Genomic DNA, 20226 nt, shown 5'->3' on the forward strand with positions numbered 1-20226 from the left:
TGAAGAAAAACACCCCAATGACTATAATTGCAAACATTCAGATTGCCTGGGTCAGGGTATTTTCATCCACTCTGTCCCATTCAGGCTTTATATCCTAACTTAACTGTGAAAATATAGTTTGACCCAATAAAACACAGGAAAAGAGCCAAAAGGAAACAAAAGAGAAAGCATGATAAATAGGAAATACAAACTATTTTTGTATAGGGGAAGGTCCAAACACATCAGTTATTATAATAAACATGAATGAGTTAAACTCCCCTGTTAAAAGATAAAACTCTCAGGTGAGAACACAAATACAAAACAAAAGCCAGCTCTGTGCCATTTTATAAGACACATACCTGAAACGGAATGATACAGGAAAGTTGAGAATAAAGGAATACAGCACGACAGATCGGGCAGCTGCTATGGCAAAGGGAAAGCAAGGTGTGTGTACCTCAAGGACAAGATGGATGGAAGTAATCAGTGTAAATGTGGGCTTTGCACCCCTGGCTACACATGCAAAGACTGAAGTGTGGGCCCCGCCCCAGAGATTCTGACTTAATCTGTCTGTGACAGGGCCTGGACATCGCTTTTAAACTCCCCAGATGAGGGGCGCCTGGGTGGCTCAGTCGTTAAGCATCTGCCTTCGGGTCAGGTCCTGATCCCAGGGTCCTGGGATCGAGCCCCACATCGGGCTCCCTGCTCAGCGGGAAGCCTGCTTCTCCCTCTCCCACTCCCCTCCTTGTGTTCCCTCTCTCGCTGTATCTCGCTCTGTCAAATAAATAAATAAAATCTTTAAAAATAAATAAATAAATAAAAATAAAATAAACGCCCCAGATGAGTCTAATGTGCAGCCAGGGCTGGGAACCCGGAAATGAACCAGAGTAATGTGTCACAGGGTTGGGGGGGGGATCAGATTGAGGAAGAATCCCCAGATCTCTACAGGAAGGAAGTCTTGTAAGAAAGGAGTACACAGTACACAGGAAGCATCCAGTAAATACCAGATTGATTGGTCAATTGACTGATACTCTCCTTACTAGAAACTTCCATGGTAATTAGACAGTAAAATCCTCCACACCCAACTATTAATCCTGGGGAAATACTCCTAAACAGAGAAGATTGCTGGTGTAGTAACTACAGATCTGTTTCCCGGCCTAATCTCTTTCCGCCCCACAAAGCCACCCTACCTCCAGGCCCGTGTCAGGCATGTGCTCTCGGGCTCCCGTTACCCACATGCAGAAGTTCAAGCTGCCTTGGGTAACACCAGGGCTAACCTTGAAGATTTTTGCAAGGTTTAAATGGGGCTTGAGGGCGCCTGGGTGGCTCAGATGGTTAAGCGTCTGCCTTCAGCTCAGGTCATGATCCCAGGGTCCTGGGATCGAGTCCCGCATCGGGCTCCCGGCTCAGCGGGGAGCCTGCTTCTCCCTCTGACCCTCTCCCCTCTCATGCTGTTTCTCTCTCGCTCGCTCTCTAAAAAATAAATAAAATCTTTAAAAAAAAAAAATGGGGCTTGAGCCAATCTTGGTGCCCCCGGGTGTCAGGACATCATCCCAGGTTCAAGAGCAGGAGTGCCAGGCTCCATTTATTAAGCACCTACTGCATCCCTGCTGTTGTAAACCCACTGTCTCTAGTGTTCCCCACAAGCTTACACTACTCCAATTCACAGATTCAAGAGAGACCTCCCACCACTGTTTACTGACTGCTACATGTGGTTGGCACCGTTCTTGGGGGTATGGGAGTGACTGCACAGCATGCAAAGTCCCTGCCTTCATCAAGCCCAGAGGGGTGGGAATGTGACCTGCGGCACAGCTGACAAGTGGCACAGCTGGGCCTGAAGGGGGAGGTCTGCAACTCCTAAACTCAGGCTCTTTCTATTCCACCCACCATGCCCTCTATCCCTGCCCATGGGCCTCGGCTTCCCCCTCAGGAACAGTGGGGTTTGGCTGCTCATTTTACACTTGGAAAGAGTCAAGCTCCTTATCTGGGGCGGCAGGACTGAGCCCTCAGTTCCCGACACAAACTTAGGATCCTTCCTCAACTTTAAATTGGAACCACTATGTCCCCATGCCCAGGACGGAGAAGTGAAAACCAGAAAAGCTAGGAGTCTGAAATCCGAGCCCAGGCCGCTGGGGCAGCAAGGAATTCTACACACAGCTATTTTCTTGCAGCCATGCAGCCTTTCGGGGTCAGCGGGCAGCAGATGGAGCTGCCAGCCAGGGAGCAGCTGGGTGTGCAGTTCCCCTACAAGACCTGACAAACCCTTTGCCCAGGAAAGGGTGGGCCAGGCGGCCAGCTGGGACACTCTGGTGGCCAGCTTGCCTGCTCCCGGCTCAGAATGCCCGTGTTAGAGTAACTCCGAGTCTCTGGGCAGGCTACTGAAACTCTGAGCCTCACCTGAAAGAGAGATTAGGGTAGTATCATCCAAGAAACACAACATAATCATAATTTAGGGCAGCCGCTCCAAGCCAGGACTCAACCTTGAGCCTCTTGGATGTTCATACCTTTCCCAATACCCCTGCCGCCTTCCTGAGACTTTCCATCTGTGACTCCCGATATGGAACCATCCTGCTTGCCTTCCAGGCTTGCTCCTCTGGCCTCAGGACCTGTCCCTCCCAGGCTCACCTCCTCTTCCTCCCCGAGACCCCTTCTCCCACTACTGACTGGACTCTGAGACACAGGACTCCAGGCTCCCTTCCAGGCTCCAGCCTACTCTGTTCCTCCTGCCAGTTCTCCTTGCCCATCCCCCTCCTCACATTAAAAGACCTGAAAACCCAGGATCTAGCTCAAACACGCAGAAAAGTACAGAATAGAATCCTATCACCAAGACTTAGTTGATGTTCCCACACTGCCGTATTTGCTTTGGATTTTGTTTACAAAGAAATATAATGTTATCATTCATTATCCCTTTGGCCCCCTCCTCTGGGGGAGGGTAATTTTGGAGCTGCTAGTTTCCTCCTAAGCCCCTTTCATGCTTTCCACTACGTACCTGTGTCTATCCAGAAACATCATATTCCTTTGCATGAATGTTTTTTAAAACGTATATAAATGTACTCTCTGTCTCTTTCATTAGCTTTGTTCACTGATGATTTTTCAGGCTTATGCACATGGATGCACACCTACCCCGCCTCATCCGCCCTCTGGGCTCTCCTGATCCACCCACCTCCTGCTGGTCCCCCAGAAGCCCTCGGGCTGGCTCAGGGCCCCTCTGCCTCCACTGTCTCAGCACTTACCACCCTGCATTGTTGTCGCCTGTTTACTGAGCACACAGAAGGTGGCTGGATGAGGGCAGGGGTCAGCGGCACTCTCTGTTCAGGCCCTCATATTCTGTCCCAACCCCCACCATCCGGGGGTGGGTGGGTGTGTGTGTGTGTGTACGTGTGTGTGTACGTGTGTGTGTGTGTACTGCGCGCGCGAGTTTAGGGAGAGAGAGAATCTTCGCAGTGCTTCACGGCTCACCTCATTCATTCATTCATTCATTCATTCATTCATTCATTCAGCATATGTGCTACACCAGCCAGTCTGGTGGCAGGGAGAAATCCATCCCCATCTGGCCAAAGGACCAGAGTCAAATGGCTGCTGAAATAAGGACCGAGAAGATGGGCAAGACAAGAGGTTAGAGAGGGCTTAAGGAACAGAGACCAACCAAGAAAGAGGAAGAGAAATGAGCCAAGAGGGGTAGGAAGAGGATTCCAGGCAGGAGGAACAAGGTGGGCAAAGGCCACATGGTTGGATGCAGTGTGGAAAGGACAGGGTGAGGGTCACACATTTGTGTGTGCAGGGCTGCCGCAACCAGGGAACCCAGGGGCAAGGGGCAAGCAGCAGGGGACAGGATCAGATATGCATCTTGCAAAGAGCTCCCTGGCAGCCATGGGGAGAAGGGACTAAGTTGTCAGGGTAGAAGCAGGAACTGTGAAGAGGCTACTGCAAGTATGCAGGCAAGAGAGCCTGGGCTGCTAGCTAGGCAAGGATAGGCAAGGCAAAACGGAGGACAATGCAGGGCTGGCCCCTGCAGACAGCAACCTCCTGCCTGGGGCACGAGGGGCCTCCCTCCCCAGGCTCAGGAGGCTGAAACACAGAAGGGCCACCAGGAGCAGAGAGAACAAAGACCAGAGGCCATTTCCCCCTTCCCCCTGCAGAGACAGGCTGGGGCAGGCAGGCTGGGAGAGTGGCAGGTAGAAGGGAGCTGGGAAGCCCAGGTCCTCCCCGCTTGACAAGGAGCCTTGGAAATGCTCTTAAAGGCAGCTTGTCCCCAGTGCCCAGGGCCCTTTGGGTGCCCCTCACCCTCCTTGGGGTATTGCCTAAATGGTATGAATTGAGCTAAGCCTCTCCCCCCCAAAACTTCCTATCCCCAGATGATTGCCCCTGACAATGCTCAAACTGCCAGCATTAGCAGCCTTTCTAAAGGTTCAGTGCCGTTCTGTTCTGAACCTAATTTATCAGGTCTCCTTCCCTCTGCCCAGAGGAGGACTGGGCAAGTGAGGGCAAAGCCAGAGAGAGGGGAAGCAGACAGCGTTGCTGGGGCGGAGTCAGGGAATACAAAAGCCAGTGACTCCACCATCTGGCCTGGGGCAATCCCTGGAGCTGGCTGCCACCAGACGGGAGGGGGGGTGGGGGGGGAACGGACCCTACTCTCCCTTTCCAGGGCCTCCTGGGCCACCAGCATCAGCCACCTGTGAGCTATGCGCCCAAGGTGACTGGCTTTACTCTTGGCCTCAGTGTTACCGTCTGAGAAATGAGACACCAACACCAGCCTGGCTGGCACGGTGTCAGAATGAGGCGCCCTAACACCCACCCATGGCCATGCTGGGCACACAGTAGGTGCTTGAGAAATGGCTGGATCACTCCAGTACAAGTCACCCATGTGGTTGGAGGGGGGCTTTGCTGACAGAACCCTCCCCAAATTGTTCAGGCTTTCCAGCTGTCACTGATCAATGTGTGCAGGTGTGTCTCCGTGGATCTACTTGAGGTGGGCGCCCCATGAATGTTGAGGTGAATGGATGAGAGTCAGCTGATCTCCTGCCCCACCTGGGAAGAGGAGACCAGATGCCTGGTCAGCTCTGGGCTTAACACTATCCTTGCCCTTAATAGTGTGCGCTTACTGGTACTGGCTGCTGGAGTTAACCGAGCACTCACTGTGAGCCGGGTCTGGGGCTGCGCACCCAGCAACCTCACCAGCTGGAGGTTGCTACCATCACTCCCATTTCACAGATGAAGAATCTAAGACTCAGAGATGTTAAGAGACATGCCCAAGGTCACACAGTCAGGAGGGGCAAAGTGAGGGCTTGAACTCACACCTGGCTGACATCAGACTCTGTGCTCTTAACCAGCAAGAGGCTCAGGGTACCCTAGCTGGCTTCCAGGAGGGCAGGCGCCCCTTTCACCAGCCCTTAAAGCCTTGGGCCCCACCTCCCACACAGGGTCCTCCTCATTAAGACAGGGCGATTCTTGGCAGGATGCAACCCAGGTGAGGTTGAGAGGTGAGGCCAGGCTGCTGGGTGCTTACTGGGACCCAGGTCTGGGTGGAGGGGCAAAATTAGTCCCATTTTACAGATGAGGAAGCTGAGGCTCTGTGAGGCCAAATTTCTTTGCCAAAATCAAAAGGAGGCAGAATTCAGTCTAACTCCACAGCTGGATTTTAATCATTCCACTCCTCCCCATGACAGGTCGGACACCTCCCCAGGAAGTCCTGCCTGATCTCCTAGGTCTCCACCCTAGCCCTGACAGCTCTTACTTCAGACCAGTCAGGGGCACCAGAGCCGATGGGCTAGAGACCTCGTCTATCCAGCTCTATGTCCCACCGCCAGGAAACAGTCCTGTAACCGCACTAGTAGTTAAGCATAACTCCATCAAGTACAAGGAGATTGTCAATGTCTCCTCCACTCCCCGGGAACGGCAGCCCTTGAGTTGTGCAGCCTGTCCGTCGGCATCCAGTTCAATCCCAGGCACGTGGTAGGTGCCTTATCTGCATTTGTTCAATAGTTATAATCATCATAGCAACCGTAGATTGAGGCCTCCTAAAACTCTCAACTCTTTCCCTGTGTTATTTCATTTAATCTTCATGCCAACAATATCATCCAGCAGGAACTATGCTTATGCCCATTCTACAGTTGGAGGAAACACCGACTCAGAGGCCAAGCAGCTCACCCTGGGTTGCATAACCAAGAAGGGGCAGCTGGTAGGGGCTGCACTATCAGCCACAGTTCAGGGTTCAGGACGGTGGGAGCAGGTCCCCTCCAGACCTTCCCTGCTGGGCTGGATGACCATGTTCATCCTCAGTGACCTGCACCATCAGGTCTGACCCTGTCATTAGCTCAGGTGTGACCATCAGCTCCCACACCTGTTATTAGGAACCAGGGTGACAGGAGCAGCGGGGTTCACCTGTCCCAGCCCTCCCCAGTTTCAGATGCTAAAAAGTGGACAAACAGGGAGGGGCAGTTTTCTCCACGAAAGCTCTTCTGTGGCTTCCTGGCTTCTGGGTCCTGGGTCCCCTCCGCTGAAGACGGTGTTGCTGACCCCATGTCTGGGTACTTCCTGTGTGCTAGGGCCATTCTGTCCATTGTCACATTTGCTCCCCCCAGGACCTCAGGCTGGAGACATGTATTCACACCATCCCTGCTTTGGGGATGAGGAAGCTGAGGCTCAGAGCGGTTCCCTGACCTGTCTACAGCAGCTGTGGCAAAGCCGGGTTCAGAAGCGAGGCATTCTGCTCTCGGGGTCGGAGCTCTCACTCACCTTGCCATGCTTTATCTCCCTGGCAACCCCACCCTCCCTCAGACAAAGGGGGCCCCCCCAAAACTCAGGATGAATGATTGAGAGTCAGTGCCCCCATGATCCGTGACCACATCTTAGAGCTACAAGGACAGTGCTAGGCACCAGGTGACACTCAGAAGATTCTTGTTTAGAGAATGGGGCAAGAGGCTGCCCCCCAGCCCACAAACCAGTCCATGAACTTGTCCCCACTGAGGGGAAGGGGCAGACGGATGCACTGGTCTGGTGAGATCAGGGAGGGAAGCACCCGGCCCCTACTCAGAGCTGTCTGTGCCAGGCCATAGAGCCCAAAGGAAGAGTCTCTCATCCCATCCTGGGGGAGAGAATCAGGAAGGCTTCCTGGAGGAAGAAACCTCAAAGCTGAGATCTGAGATCAATGGCTATCAGCAAACAGCAGATGGTGGCTGCCTTGGGCCAGAAGTATGCAGGGAAGGGAAAAGGGGCAGGAGAGGGGTAGGACCCTGAGTCCTTGTCACCCCAGGCCCTTGGAGTCTACGCAGCTATAAAGGATGGGAAGTCCTTCCTTCCTATCCTCTGTTGGGAAAGCTAAGATCCTCCCAGCATGTATGATTTCATCATAACCTTGTTAGGTCCAACCTTCTATTAGGGGGACCAGACAGAGAGCTGGAGGAATTAGGGTCTGGAGGAATGGGGGAGGCAGAGGGCAGGGTGAGGCCTGGCCCATCTCCTGGTGTGTGGGTGTGTGCATGTGTGAAGAACTGGAGGGGCCCAAGTCCTGGTGGGGGGAGAACAGAACAGTCCTCTGTGGCTGGCACAGAGTATGCGATTGTGCAATGCTCCAGGGAACAGCTCAGGGACTGGACGGGACCCCAGCTAGGTTTGAGAGCCAGCTGGACTCAGCCACAGAGGAACAGCCTACAGGGCCCTGCCCAATCTCTGGGGTTGTGAAAGCCTGGGGAGGCTGCGGGGGGTGGGGGGTACTATGGAGGGGAAAATAAATGCCTCTGAGCTTGAAACAGTCCAAAGGAGAGATGGGGGACCCTGAAATCACAGGGTGGTGCAGTTTCTGAAAAAGCTGGCACTCACAGTAATGGAGTGCCCAGGCATGCCTGCACCTGTCTGAGGGGGTCTGCCTGGGCTGGACCACGGGAGTACCGTGGGAGCCCTGGCCAGAGTCTTCTCACCTTCTTCTGGGCCTGGATGGGAGTGAGGATCATGGTGAGGTGGGGCATGTTAGGGTGGATACTGCCAGGCAGGTGGACACTGCAATTCGCCCTGTCTCCCACCTGAATGAAGCTTGGTAAAGTGCACCCTCCTAGTCAGGAGCCCCCACCTCATACTTGTAAGGGTCAAAGTCCCACCCCTTCCCTCAATCTCAGCATCTCCAAGAGGCTTCCCTAAACCGGTTATTAAATGAATATATTAGGCTTATCAAAACGGACGTCGACTGCCGTCTCAACGCAAACACATCAAGACATGTCATTCCCTTCCCAGGCCGCCCTGGGAACCTGAGGCTCAGAGACGCCGCCAGTTTCTGGACTGGGGGGTGGGGCACACCCCTGGGAAGTCATGCAGCGAGGAGGCTCCGATGACGCCCGGCCACCGCGCAAACCCCGGCATGAAAAAGGGGGGTGCCTCAGCCTGTGCCCCCACCCACCCACCCCCCCCCCCCCCCCCCCCACGGGTTTTTCTTGGTGAAGCGCTGGAGGGCAGGGTGGCAGCTCCCGGGAACCGCTGCGGCAGGTGGCACACAGACCATCGCCCCGCCGCGCACCACCCCCACCTCTAGCCCCACCGAGCCAGGAGCACCTGCGCGCTCTCCAAGAAGCGCTGGCGAGCGCCCCCTCCCCCGCCCAGCTCAATCTCCGTTCCCCCCGTGAGCCCCTGGACGAAACTTCCTGAGTCCCCTGCGGTGCCCTTGCCTTGGGTGTAGCGTCCTCCCGACACACCACTGTCCACCCCTGCGGTGCTTCCCGTCTCAGGAGAATCCCCGGCGCAAGGGCGACCCTGAGACACAGAAGTTCCCTGTACCAAGTTAATGCTCCCTGAGCTCCTACAACTCTCCGGTGCCAAGTATCATGTTTTTCCTCGGGCGCCCCCCAGCCCATCCCCATTCCCACCCCGGCAGGGCTTGCCAGCTCACGGGTGTCCCTCGGGAGCCGCATTCCCGCCTGCGGCGCACTACCGGCTCAGCTCCCCGCCCCCTTGGCCACGCTTTCGGGGGGGCCCCCTGCAGCTCTCCGGGCCAGGCCGTTCCCCCAACGCTCGGGGCTGTGCTTCCCAGCCTAGGGCGCCCCTCAGCGCGCTGGTTTCCCGCGGGCGTCCCGGGCGCGGCGTGCGGCGCCTGCTCACCTCCGGGTCTGCACGGTGGGGCTGTATTTGCCTTTGTTTCTCTTCCTGAAGAGTGAGTTCATGGTGGCGTTCGGAGTGCGCGGGCGGGGGCGGCGGGTCGCGGCGCCGGGCTGGCAGTGGGAGGCGGGGGGGGGCCCGGCGCGCACCGAGGGACGGGCAGCGGACGCAGGTGAGCGAGCGGTGGCGCAGAAACCCCTAGTGCGGCGCGGCGACTGCGGCGACCGGTCACTACCCACGGGGGGCGGGGCGCCCGCGGGCCTCTGGCTCTCCGGGCGGCTCCCGGAGAAGGTGGTGCCTACCTTCCCGGAGGAGGGGCCACCGGGTGGGCGGGGCGCCCAGGCCCCTTGGGCGCGCGCCCTAGGCCTGGTACGAGCGAGCGGAGCGCCCAGCCTCGGCTGGGGATGGCACACGGGGACCTGTCGGGACACCGCCCACCCTCCCCGGCCCCCGCACTCTAGTGTCTGGCAGGTGGGCGGGGGCGCACAGGCCCGGGCATACCCAGCCCCACACTCAACCCCCCCTCCCTCGGGCCTGGAGCGCCCCTTGGCTGAGGGCCCTCACCTGGCTCTCCGCTGCCCCTCGCGCGCCGCGCTCCCATCTCCTTGGCTCACATCCAGGTGGGTCCCCCCCAGACAGGTGTGGCTGGGACCAGACGGGTCTCTGGGCCTTGGCTAGCTGGTGAATTACATTCAGGTGGTAGCAGTGCCAATGGCAATTGAGAAAAGAGGTTGTGGAGCGCGCCTGCCTGATTCACATCCCCGACCTCAGCCGCAGCTGACACCTGGCAAGACGTCTTACCGCTCCCAGCCTCAGTTTCCTTATTTGTCAAACAGTGATAACAACTGCCCACAGCCCCAAGGGTTAGGAGGAGAGTCCTGTTGAGAATTCACACAAAGTACTTAGCACAGTGTCTGGCCCAAATGTGCAGGAAGTGGGCTATCTAGGGCAGACAAAAAAATCCTTTGAAACTAATAACTCCAGGCCCTGGCATGATAGAAATACTTCATGGCTGGTCATAAACGCGGCTGGATTCTCGTTCAAAATCGCCATGTTACAGAATTCTGCCAACATGTGCCCAGGTTAAATTGTGTGCCACGGTGTCCCTGGGTTAGACAGTGGGCCACTGTGCACCCGGTGTTAGGTGTGTACCAGTTGAGAAGGCTGCAGTGGAACAGGCAGTAAACCGAGTCTGGCAGTGAGCCCAAATGGGGCCCGGACAGCTGGGAAGGTTCAGTGCCACTTTAGAGGGGAGTGGAGGTGGGGTCTGAGCCTAGCGGGAAAGGAGGAGCAATGAGGTCTGCAGGGGAGGGAGGCAGGAGTCCCCTGCTGAGGATCCCGAGTCCTCAGGCCAGTCCCTTCCCCACATGTTTTTATTTATAAAATAAAGACAGTGCTATGGAAATTGATTCCCAAAGGCTTTTACTGACCCTGGACCCTGGAGCATCTGAGAGACACAGCGTCCTTTAGACCATCTCTTGTCCCTGCCACCAAAGGACTTCAGTTTCAAAGTGTTACAGAGACTCTAGGAAAATATTATTCTTTTTTTTTTTTTTTAAGATTTATTTATTTATTTGAGAGAGCGAGAATGAGAGAGAGTACATGAGAGGGGGGAGGGTCAGAGGGAGAAGCAGTCTCCTCGCTGAGCAGGGAGCCCGATGCAGGACTCGATCCCGGGACTCCAGAATCATGACCTGAGCCGAAGGCAGTCGCTTAACCAACTGAGCCACTCAGGCGCCCAGGAAAATATTATTCTTAATGAGGCATCTGTGGGTGAACTTCAGGGGGTCTGTGAATCCTCATAGCTTCTTTCAAAATGTGTGTCCATATGTACATTTTTCTTGGGGAGGGCCTATTGCTTTCAGTGTGTTCCTTCATTCACTCATTCAGCCGATACTAACCTTCTCCCAGCTTTGGCTGCCTGGTTCCGCTACAATGATAAGAAAAGGGGAAAAACAAAATACAGCAAAGGTGCCTTTCTCTTAAGAGATGGGGCCTGGAGGGCACAAAGGGACTCAACTCCAGCCTGCTGACATTGGGAACAGATATCAACTGTGGGGGGAGAGGGAACCTGGGGCCTGCAGAATCCGAACTCCGCACAGAGCTTACCCACCCACAACCCCAAGTGGGCCATAGCCAGGGGCACAGGAAGGTACCTTGTTGATCCCTCTGCTTTTGCCCATGCGGCAACTCTGCCTGGAAACCCTTTTCTTACTTCTCCTTACCTATCCCTACGGGGGACTCTTACATGGGAGATAAGCATGCTTTAGGGGATGTTCGTGGCAGCACTGTTGCTATGGAGACAGCCCTGGAGACAAGCTGATGGCCATGGGGAGACAGTGGTTAAGTAACCACTGTGCATCCACACTAGGAGACCATGCAGCTGGAAATGAATGAGGGGCAGATGTGGATACACGTGGTCAGGCACCAGAAGTACAAGGGAGAGAATATACATGTGTATATGCACAGAAAGCTTCTGGAAGAATCCACAAGAAACTGTTAGCTGTGAGTCTCCTCAGGAGGGACAAGAGAAAAATCTGAATTTTCATTGTACACTCTTTTACAGTATTTGGAGTTTATTTTATCTATTTTTATTTTTTTTAATCTCTTGATTTTATCTTTTATATGTGCATGAATTGCCTTTTTAGTTGCTTTTTAAAAACTTGTTTAAAAATGACCCAAGTCTCGGGGCGCCAGGGTGGCTCAGTCATTAAGCATCTGCCTTCGGCTCAGGTCATGATCTCAGGGTCCTGGGATCAAGCCCCGCATTGGGCTCCCTGCTTGGCGGGGAGCCTGCTTCTCCCTCTCCCAATCTCCCTGCTTGTGTTCCATCTCTTGCTGTGTCTCTCTGCCAAATAAATAAATAAAATCTTTTTTAAAAAAATGAACCAAGTCTGGCATTTCCTCTTCCCAGTGCCTCCCCTGCTGTCCCCTCCACTGCCCGCCCCCCACCAATCCCCGCTGTGTGTCCCTCTATCAGCACCCACCACACTCTATGTAATAACCTCCTTCCTCGTTGGACTTTCTTACTGGCCTGGGAAATAATGGTGGGTAAAGATTATGAAAGACATGAAACTTGGGAAATAGAAGAATCTGTGCTGAAGCCGCTCTACCCTCAAGTTGCTGATGGTCTAAGAGCTGAGACAAAGATACAACTACAAAGCCCACCTGGATGAGTCTGGGAAGAAGAGCCTTATCAGGGCTCCAAAGATGGGAGGAGCAGCCTGGGAGACCTGGGTTGGAGTCCTCGCTTGGTCCCTTTCCCCTGTGTGGACATGAGCAAGTCATCTTGTCCCTCTTGGCCTCAGTTGTCCTCATCTCTGAAATGGGCACACAACAATAACTTCAACCACAGAAGGTGAGCCCACCCATGTGTGAAGCACTTAGCAAGCCCCCTGCAGTTAGTGATGGCTCAACAAATGGGAGGGGGTTACATGTGTAGCTGGGGGCTTGTGGGGCTGAGGGGTATAAGCAGTCATAGGAACTCCAAACTGTGTCAAAACTCTGGATTTCTCCCAATTTCCAAATCTTCTTTCCCCACACCGCTTACAAAAGTGATGGTTGGGGATGCCTGGGTGGCTCAGTCAGTTGAGGGTCTGGCTCTTTGTTTTGGTTCAGGTCATGATCTCATGGGTCGTGGGGTAGAGCCCCATGCCAGGCTCCAAGTTCGGTGCAGAGTCTGCTTGGAATTCTCTCTCTCCCTCCCCCTCTGCCCCTCCCCCTGCTTGCTCACTTGCCCCCTCTCAAACAAACAAACAAACAAACAAATAGAGGTGATGTTTGGCTTTGGGAAGGAAACCAGGCTAGAGACTTCCAGGTTAGCCTGCTTGTAGCTCGGCTGCTGATGACAGTCATGACACTGATGATATTCATGGCATTTCTCGTTTATGGAGGACGGACTCCGTGCCAGGCAACAGGGCATGCGCCCAACATGCCTCAGCTGATTGGTTCTCCCCGAGGACTCCCACTGCGTGAAGCAGGCCAGCCCTCCCCACCTGGGCCAAAGCTCTCTTATCTCATGTTCCAGGGGAGGGCACTGAGGCCCTGAGAGGCCCAGGGCCCAGCGGGGCTGTTTCCTGGGTTATTCGGCTCCAGCCCTGAGCTCGGACCCCCACCCACCTCCACCCTCCCAGCCTCCCACTGACTCAGCTGGGGAGAATTAGCAAATTCAGGGAGGAATTTGGGCTGTGCTTTACCATCCCTCCCTGCTCTGTTCTCTAAAATCTGGACTTGGAGCTGGTGTGGCTTTGTGTGCGTACACACGTGTGCACGACACTCGTCTGTGGGCAGGCCGGATGGGGTGGGAGCTGTGTTCTGGCCCCATGCATCCTCCTCTGGGCAGATGGGATTTGTTTGGTTCCGCAGAGCCCTCTTATGCCAAGTGACTCATCCCCTGGTCAACTGGGGGTGGAGGTTCGGGGGAGGGTGTTTGCTTTCCTGGGGTTTGCTTGATGGTTAAACCCACGGAGATGGCACCTGCAGGGCCTTCTAGTGCCCTGGCAACCAGGCCACCCTCGGTCCCTGAACCCTGTCCCCTCTCTGCAGTGGGGCCAGGCTGCTGACTCCCAGGAGGCCACCGCCTTCTGAAGGGTCACCCACACCCTCCTTGTTTGCTGTCATTTTTTTCCCCAGCAGTTGGAGAGGTGCTCACTCACTCACTGGCTTGGGGTGTTTCTGTGAACCAGTTTGGAACAAGAAGGGCAGCATTCTCCCAGCCCCAGAGAGAGGTGTGTGTGGGACCAGCAGCCTGTTCCTAACCACAGCGCCTTCTCTCATCCTCCTGCGGACAGCCATCTCCTGTCTCCAATTGTGTGACCTCACACCCCACCTGAGGAACCTTTAAAAATGCAGATTCTAGAGTCCCCTGGTTGGGTGGGTCTAGAAGGGCCCAGGAGTCTGCATGTTAACAAACACCTTCCCCCTGGTTGCTGAAGCCACCTTGAGAAGCACACTCTGGACCACCCTGAGAAACACAGACTGATGCACTACATGCTCAGGCCCTGTCTGCACCCACCAGGAAAGAGCCCACAGGCTTTAGCTTGAAGCCCCCCTGGGTTTGAATCCTGGCTCAGCCACGCACCCACCTGTGTGCCCTCGAGGGGGTGGCTTAACCTTTTGGGATCTTGGTTTCCCCATCTGTAAAATGGGGAAAAGTCAGTTGTGGCATGATGTGCCAGGCACCTGGCATGGAGGCTGCTCTCTTCCCCACTCTTCAAGGGGACAGGAGGGGACTGGCCCAGCTTCACCCTGGGTTTTGTAACATGTATTTACTTTTCTTGCAGAACAATGCAAGGGATGGAAAAATCATGCTGGCTCTCCAGCCCAGCTGGGCTGACTCACACTCAGTGCTGGGCTGGGGGCCTGGTGAGCTCCCCACAACACCCCTGGGGCCAGACGGGAGGCTGGACCCTGGCAGCGGGGAGAGGAAAGGGTCCATGGTTAGTCAACCACCCTGCCTGCCCCTGAGTCATCCCCCAAGAATGTGCCTCGGGGCCCTACCCACTGGGGGCCCCTGGCAGGCTGCCCCATCCTGGCTATCTCCACACTGCCTGCCAGGCAGCGCCGCCCTGCCGCCCTCCCAGAGAGCTGCTGCTCAGAGGACCCTCCTGCCAGTGCCCTCTGGATGCAGGGGTATATCTCACAGCTGTGTCTGTTGTCGAACTATTGAATAGTGGCCACTCTGAGGCCCTGGTGCCCCTGGCAGCCCTGGCCCTTCCCCCGGGCCCAGCCACTGAGGGGTTAACCCTCAGCTCTGCAGGGGTGACGCTCAGACCCTGCCTCACCCACTCTGACCCAGCCCTACTAGCACATCAGTCCATCTGGCAGATCCAGGCCTCATCTTGAACCCTGGATTGCTTTCCAGTACAACCTGCTCCCTCTCTCTGGACACCTCATTCTAAGCCCATCCCTGGGCCTCTCAGCCGGGCCAGAAGGGCCTCCCAGTAAGGAGGTCACACTGTCAGGGCAGAGAGTGGAGCTGGGTGGGACCGGACAGGCTCTGCCAGGCCTGGGATCTCCGCAGGACAGGCTGCCCAACCCTACCCCAAATCTCCTGTCCTCCCCTAAATGCCCAACCTTTCTTCCTCCCACCCCGCCTTGTGGGGTCCTGCCAGGGCTCACGCTGCCCAGACCGGTAGGGCTGCATTTCTGGGGCCAGTGTCCAGGGTGTGGCAGCCCCTGGGGATGGCCCAGGTCAGAAGGTCAGAACACTATTCCCTCCAGAGCCTGGAGGCCTGAGCGATGGGCAAGCTAGGCCACAGGGGGCAGAATCAAATTAGGTTTTAGCTTGAAGCCAACCTGGGTTTGAATCCTGGTTCTGCCATGTACCCAGCTGTGTGATCTTAGGCAAGTGGCTTAACCTCTCTGAACCTCAGTTTCCCCATTTGTAAATAGGGAAAGAGCCAGTGAGTTAGGATGTCAAATCCTAGCTCCTCTGTTTCCTAGCTATGTGACCCTGAGGAAATGTCTTCACTTCTCTGAACCTCAGCTTCTCCACCTGCAAAATGGGAATACTCTGACACCTGTTCCATAGGGTCTTGAAAGGATTCTGTGAAGTAAGACATGTAGTAATGACAAACAATCCCACCTCTGCTAACATGTACTATGTGCTAGGCCCTGTGCTATGTGCTTGGCCTATGGATTCCAGCTTGATTGAGGTGTGATGGACATATAACAAAGGGTACATCTTTAAGTGTACCATCCAGGGGTACAGTCAGTCAGTTAAGCATCTGCCTTCGGCTCAGGTCATGATCCTAGGGTCCTGGGATTGAGCCCCATGTTGGGCTCCCTGCTCAGTGAGGAGACTGCTTCTCCCTCTCCTCCCCACTTGTGTTCTCTCTCTGTCTCTCTCTCTCTCAAATAAATAAAATCTTTAAAAAAAATAAAGTGTACCATCCAATGGGTTTGACATCAGCACCCGACGGTGAAACCATGACCACAACAAAGATGATGAACTGGCCCTCCTCCTCTCCTCATTTTTCAGATGTGGAAACTGAGGCTCCAAGACGTTAAGAGTCTGCTCAAGGTGGTCAGGAGAGGACTCAGGATTTAAACTCTGCAATCTGGGGCGCCTGGGGGGCTCAGACAGTTGAGCGTCCGACTCTTGATCTCGGCTCAGGTCATGATCGCAGGGTCCTGGGACCAAGCCCCGCGTTTGGCTCCCCGCTCAGCAGGGAGTCTGCTTGTCTCCCTCTCCCTCTGCCCCTACCCCCACTCATGCTCTCTCAGTCTCTAAGATAAATAAATAAATCTTTAAAATATTAAAAAAAAAACCCTCAACATCCATGCAGTCTGAGCTAGCGCCCTCATCCCCATGTCTGCCCCCATTCAGCCAGGTGCCTGGCACAGAGTAGGCGCTCAATGTCACTGCTGAATGAATGAACAGGAGGGTCAATGCATGATAGTGGTCCCAGGGAAGGTCCAGGAGAACTGACCAAAGGTCAGGAGGTCCTGAGTCAGAACCATGGTGAAGAGAAGGTGTTTGTTCATTCATTCATTCATTCATTCATTCATCAAATATTTATTGAGTACCTACTATGTGACAAGACCTGTTTTAGGCACTCAGGATACAAGGCTGAGCACAACAGACACAGATTTCTGCCCTCAGGGAGCTTGCTGCAGAGAGGTGGGGTTGGGGGATGGTGAGTTTAATGCCACCTGTGGGTGGATGATGGCACCTGTCCCGGGTCCCCAGCGATGGAGCACCCCAGGCAGACAAAGTCATGGAGCAGGGGCCTGGAGACACTGTGAGGAAAGCAGTCAGACCCGAGGCTGAGGGTGGTCAGCGCCCTGGCAAGGAAGGGGAGGGAGGCAAGTGAGGGACCCTAGTTCCCTCATCATACTCCCAAACACCACTGACATTTCCACAGGAATCAGGCTCCCCCTAACCCCTCAGGGGAGGATCTTCTTGCCTCCACAGTGCCTCCCACACATTCACCCATCCATTTATTGGGCACCTACTGTATGCTCAGCCCTGGGGTTACAGCAGCTAACAAGATACAACCCACATATTCCCAGCCTGAGAAGGGAAAGAGATAGAAAAGCAGACAGACAACACATTTTAAAGAAATGAAATAACTTAAATGCCCACCAAGGGGCATGTGTGGCTGATAAATGCTGAGACAGACATCTGACATTGGGTGAAAGGGGACGGACACATGGGGGGTTTGTAGGCCTCACAAGGAAGGAAGCACTGGGGTATTAAGTGAAAAAAAAGAAGTGACCCACCACTGCATATTGCATTTTCGCCATTTGTGATGTAAAATAGAGCTGCCCCTGTATCCCTCCTGCTTGCCTAGGTCTGGGTCTGCCTGGGCCTTTTGTCCATTCTCTCTGCTGAGGTCAAACATTCCTGCCAGAGACCTGGGTGGCCAAGCCCCCATGCGCTGCCCTCCCAGGCCATTCTCTGGTCACTGGCTCAGGCTTAATCCCTTGCCTGGGCTTGGGCCCCGGGACTGATGAGTCAACACCAGTTTGGCTCTGGACAAACACCCCCTCTTTTGCCCCCACCCCTGTTCAGTCCATCCTGTTCTCCAGAAAGGGCCCAGCCTCTGCTGGTCCAGGGGCGAGTCTGGAGAAGCCCTGTCCGACGGCACTTCCTTAGATGCTGGGAATATTCCGTGTACGTGGGAGGCAAAAGCCCCATGTGGCCGTTGAGCACTTGAAATGAGGCTAGTGCAAGTGAATTTTTAAATTTATTGTTCATTTTTATTATTATTTATATAAATATATGATATGTTAATATCCATGTGATTAATTTAAATTTAAACAGCTGCATGTGGTTGGTGGTAATTGCTTCGAGTGACTTGGGAAAGTCAGATTGGACCCAGGCATAGAGGAGAAGTGGATCACCCAGTACCCTGGCCTCTCCCCCCAGGCAGGGGCAGCTGGGGCCTCAGGGACTGAGCTGGGTGTGTGGGGGTGTCCCCTGGGGTCTGCTCTGTTCATGGGGCCAACCATAGGTTTTGGTCCCTGTGGCCAACCTCCTACCTGCCCAGCATCTTGGTCTGACCCCAGTGTGGTGGGCAGAATCATGACCTGGACTGATCCCTTAATATTGGGAGTGCCCAGCTCCAGCACCATGGTCCAACCTCTCTCAGATCCCATCTCTCCCTCTGCCCATCCCTGCTCCCACCTACACTGTTCCAGAGGAACTTAGGATGGGGGGTTAGGGTCACATCTAATTTGCTGAAAGGCAAGGGCAACGCACTCCTCTTTCCAACCCAGAGGAGTCAGAGGCCATAGCTGTCCTGGTCCTGGTCCCTCTAAGCATTGAGCTTGGTTACAGGGACTTTGTTTTTGCAGTGACCCCAGGCCAGGGAAGCAGGGGCAAGAGGTAGAATGCACCAGGAGGAGGCCAACCAACCCAAGGTACAACCACAGGTGGGCCCTGCAGTGGGCTAATGGGGGCCCCCCAAAAAAGGTAAGTCCAAGTCCTAACCCCCTGCAATCTAGGAATGTGACCTTATTTGGAAAAAGTTTCTTTCTAGATGCAAGTAAGTTAAGGATCTCAGGATGAGATTGTCCTGGATTTAGGATCCTGCATCCAATGACAGGTGTCTTTATAAGAAAAAGGCAGAAGGAGATTTGCAACATGGAGACACACTGAGAAAAGAAGGCCATGCAGTGACCAGCACAGCTAGAGATGGAGAGATGAGATATGATGATGCAGGCAGGGGCCACAAGCCAAGGAATGCAGGCAGGCTCTAGACGCTGGAAAAGGCACGGAAATGGATTCTCCCTTCAGAGGTTCCAGAGGGAGCGAACCCTGCTGACACTCTGACTTTAGCCCAGTGAGGCTGATTTCACATTTTTGATCTCCAGAATCGTCAGATAATAAATGTGTGGGTTTTTTGTTTTGTTTTTTTTTAAGGCCACCAGAACATTAGTAGGAAATTAATACGTGAGGTTCCTTCCTCCCTGTCCCAAGGTGGGGGGGGGGGCACTCTGTGCTGCCATCAAGGTAACTTGGGGCGTGAGGACGGTCATGGGTGAAAGCAGGAGAGCAGGGGCTGGGGGAACATGGAGGAACCTCGGAGACACGATGCTCAGTGAGAGAAGCCAGTCACGAAAGGCCACATTGCATGTGATTCCATTGATATGACATGTCCAGACTAGGTAAATCCATAGAGACAGAAAGCAAATCAGTGGGTGCCAGGGGTTGGGGGACACAGGGGGAGGGACTGCTAAAGGTTACGGGGTTTCTTTTTGGGGGGATGAAAATGTTCAAAAAATTGGTGGTGGTGGTTGCACCATTCTGCGAATATACTAAACGGCACTGGCTCACACACTGTATGTGGGTGTACTGTATGGTGTGAGAATTGTCTTAATAAAGCCGAGTCATCACTTTCCTCCACTGCACCATCTCAAATGTCACCCTCTCCTAGAAGTCCCCTGGAAAACGATCCCTCTCTCCTAGCTGACACTATTTACCCATTAAAAAAAAAATTTTCCCAACGTGATTTCTTGAATTATTATGGTCAGATATACATAATATAAAACTTATATTTTACTAACTGGAATTAAGATTAAAACTTGAAAAAAAAAAAACCCTTACCATTTTAACCATTTTTAAACATATAGTTCAGTGGCATCAAGTACATTCACGATGTTGTGCAATCCTCACCACCATCCGTCCCCACAACCTTCTTTCTCATCTTGCAGAACTGAAACTCTGTCCCCATTAAACATTAACTCCCCATTTCCTCTCCCCCTCCCCCCGTACCCACCCTTCCACTTTCTGTCTCTATGAATTTGACCACTCTAGGTCCTTTATATAATTAGAATCAAACAATATTTGTCCTTCTGTGACTGGCTTCTTCCACGGAGCACAATGTCTTCAAGATTCATCCATATTGTAGCATGTGGCGGAACCCTCTTCCTTTTTAAGGCTGGACAATATCCATGTTATTCCCATTTTAAAGGAGGAGACACTGTGGCCATACACACTGCAGGGACACTACAAGGTGGCAGGGCCAGAATGCACACCCAGGTGGACCTGACTCTAGCACCCACTGCTCACCACTCTGCCACCCAGCCCCCTCCCAAGCGCCACACTGACTCCCGGTGCACCCTACCTTTGCTCCCTCTCTCTTCCCTCCTGAGAGCTCCTGGGGCTCAGACAGCCTTTTACTCACCTTTGGACCCTGATCCCACCTGTAGCGCCTGGTG

At 54.1% G+C, this 20226-nt stretch overlaps 1 protein-coding gene across 1 annotated transcript in view; it reads right to left on the reverse strand.

Moving 5' to 3' along the window:
* The window catches only part of PPL (periplakin), a 43778-nt gene extending 34483 nt beyond the window's left edge, over nucleotides 1-9295 (reverse strand). The window contains exon 1 of the mRNA XM_021698356.1: nucleotides 9061-9295. Within this exon, the coding sequence (XP_021554031.1) occupies nucleotides 9061-9122 (62 nt within the window). The 5' untranslated portion in view covers nucleotides 9123-9295. The remainder of the gene's footprint in view (nucleotides 1-9060) is intronic.
* Nucleotides 9296-20226: the final 10931 nt, after the last annotated feature.

Source organism: Neomonachus schauinslandi, chromosome 5, assembly GCF_002201575.2.
Source record: "Neomonachus schauinslandi chromosome 5, ASM220157v2, whole genome shotgun sequence".
In the NCBI taxonomy this organism is placed as follows: Eukaryota; Metazoa; Chordata; class Mammalia; order Carnivora; family Phocidae; genus Neomonachus; species Neomonachus schauinslandi.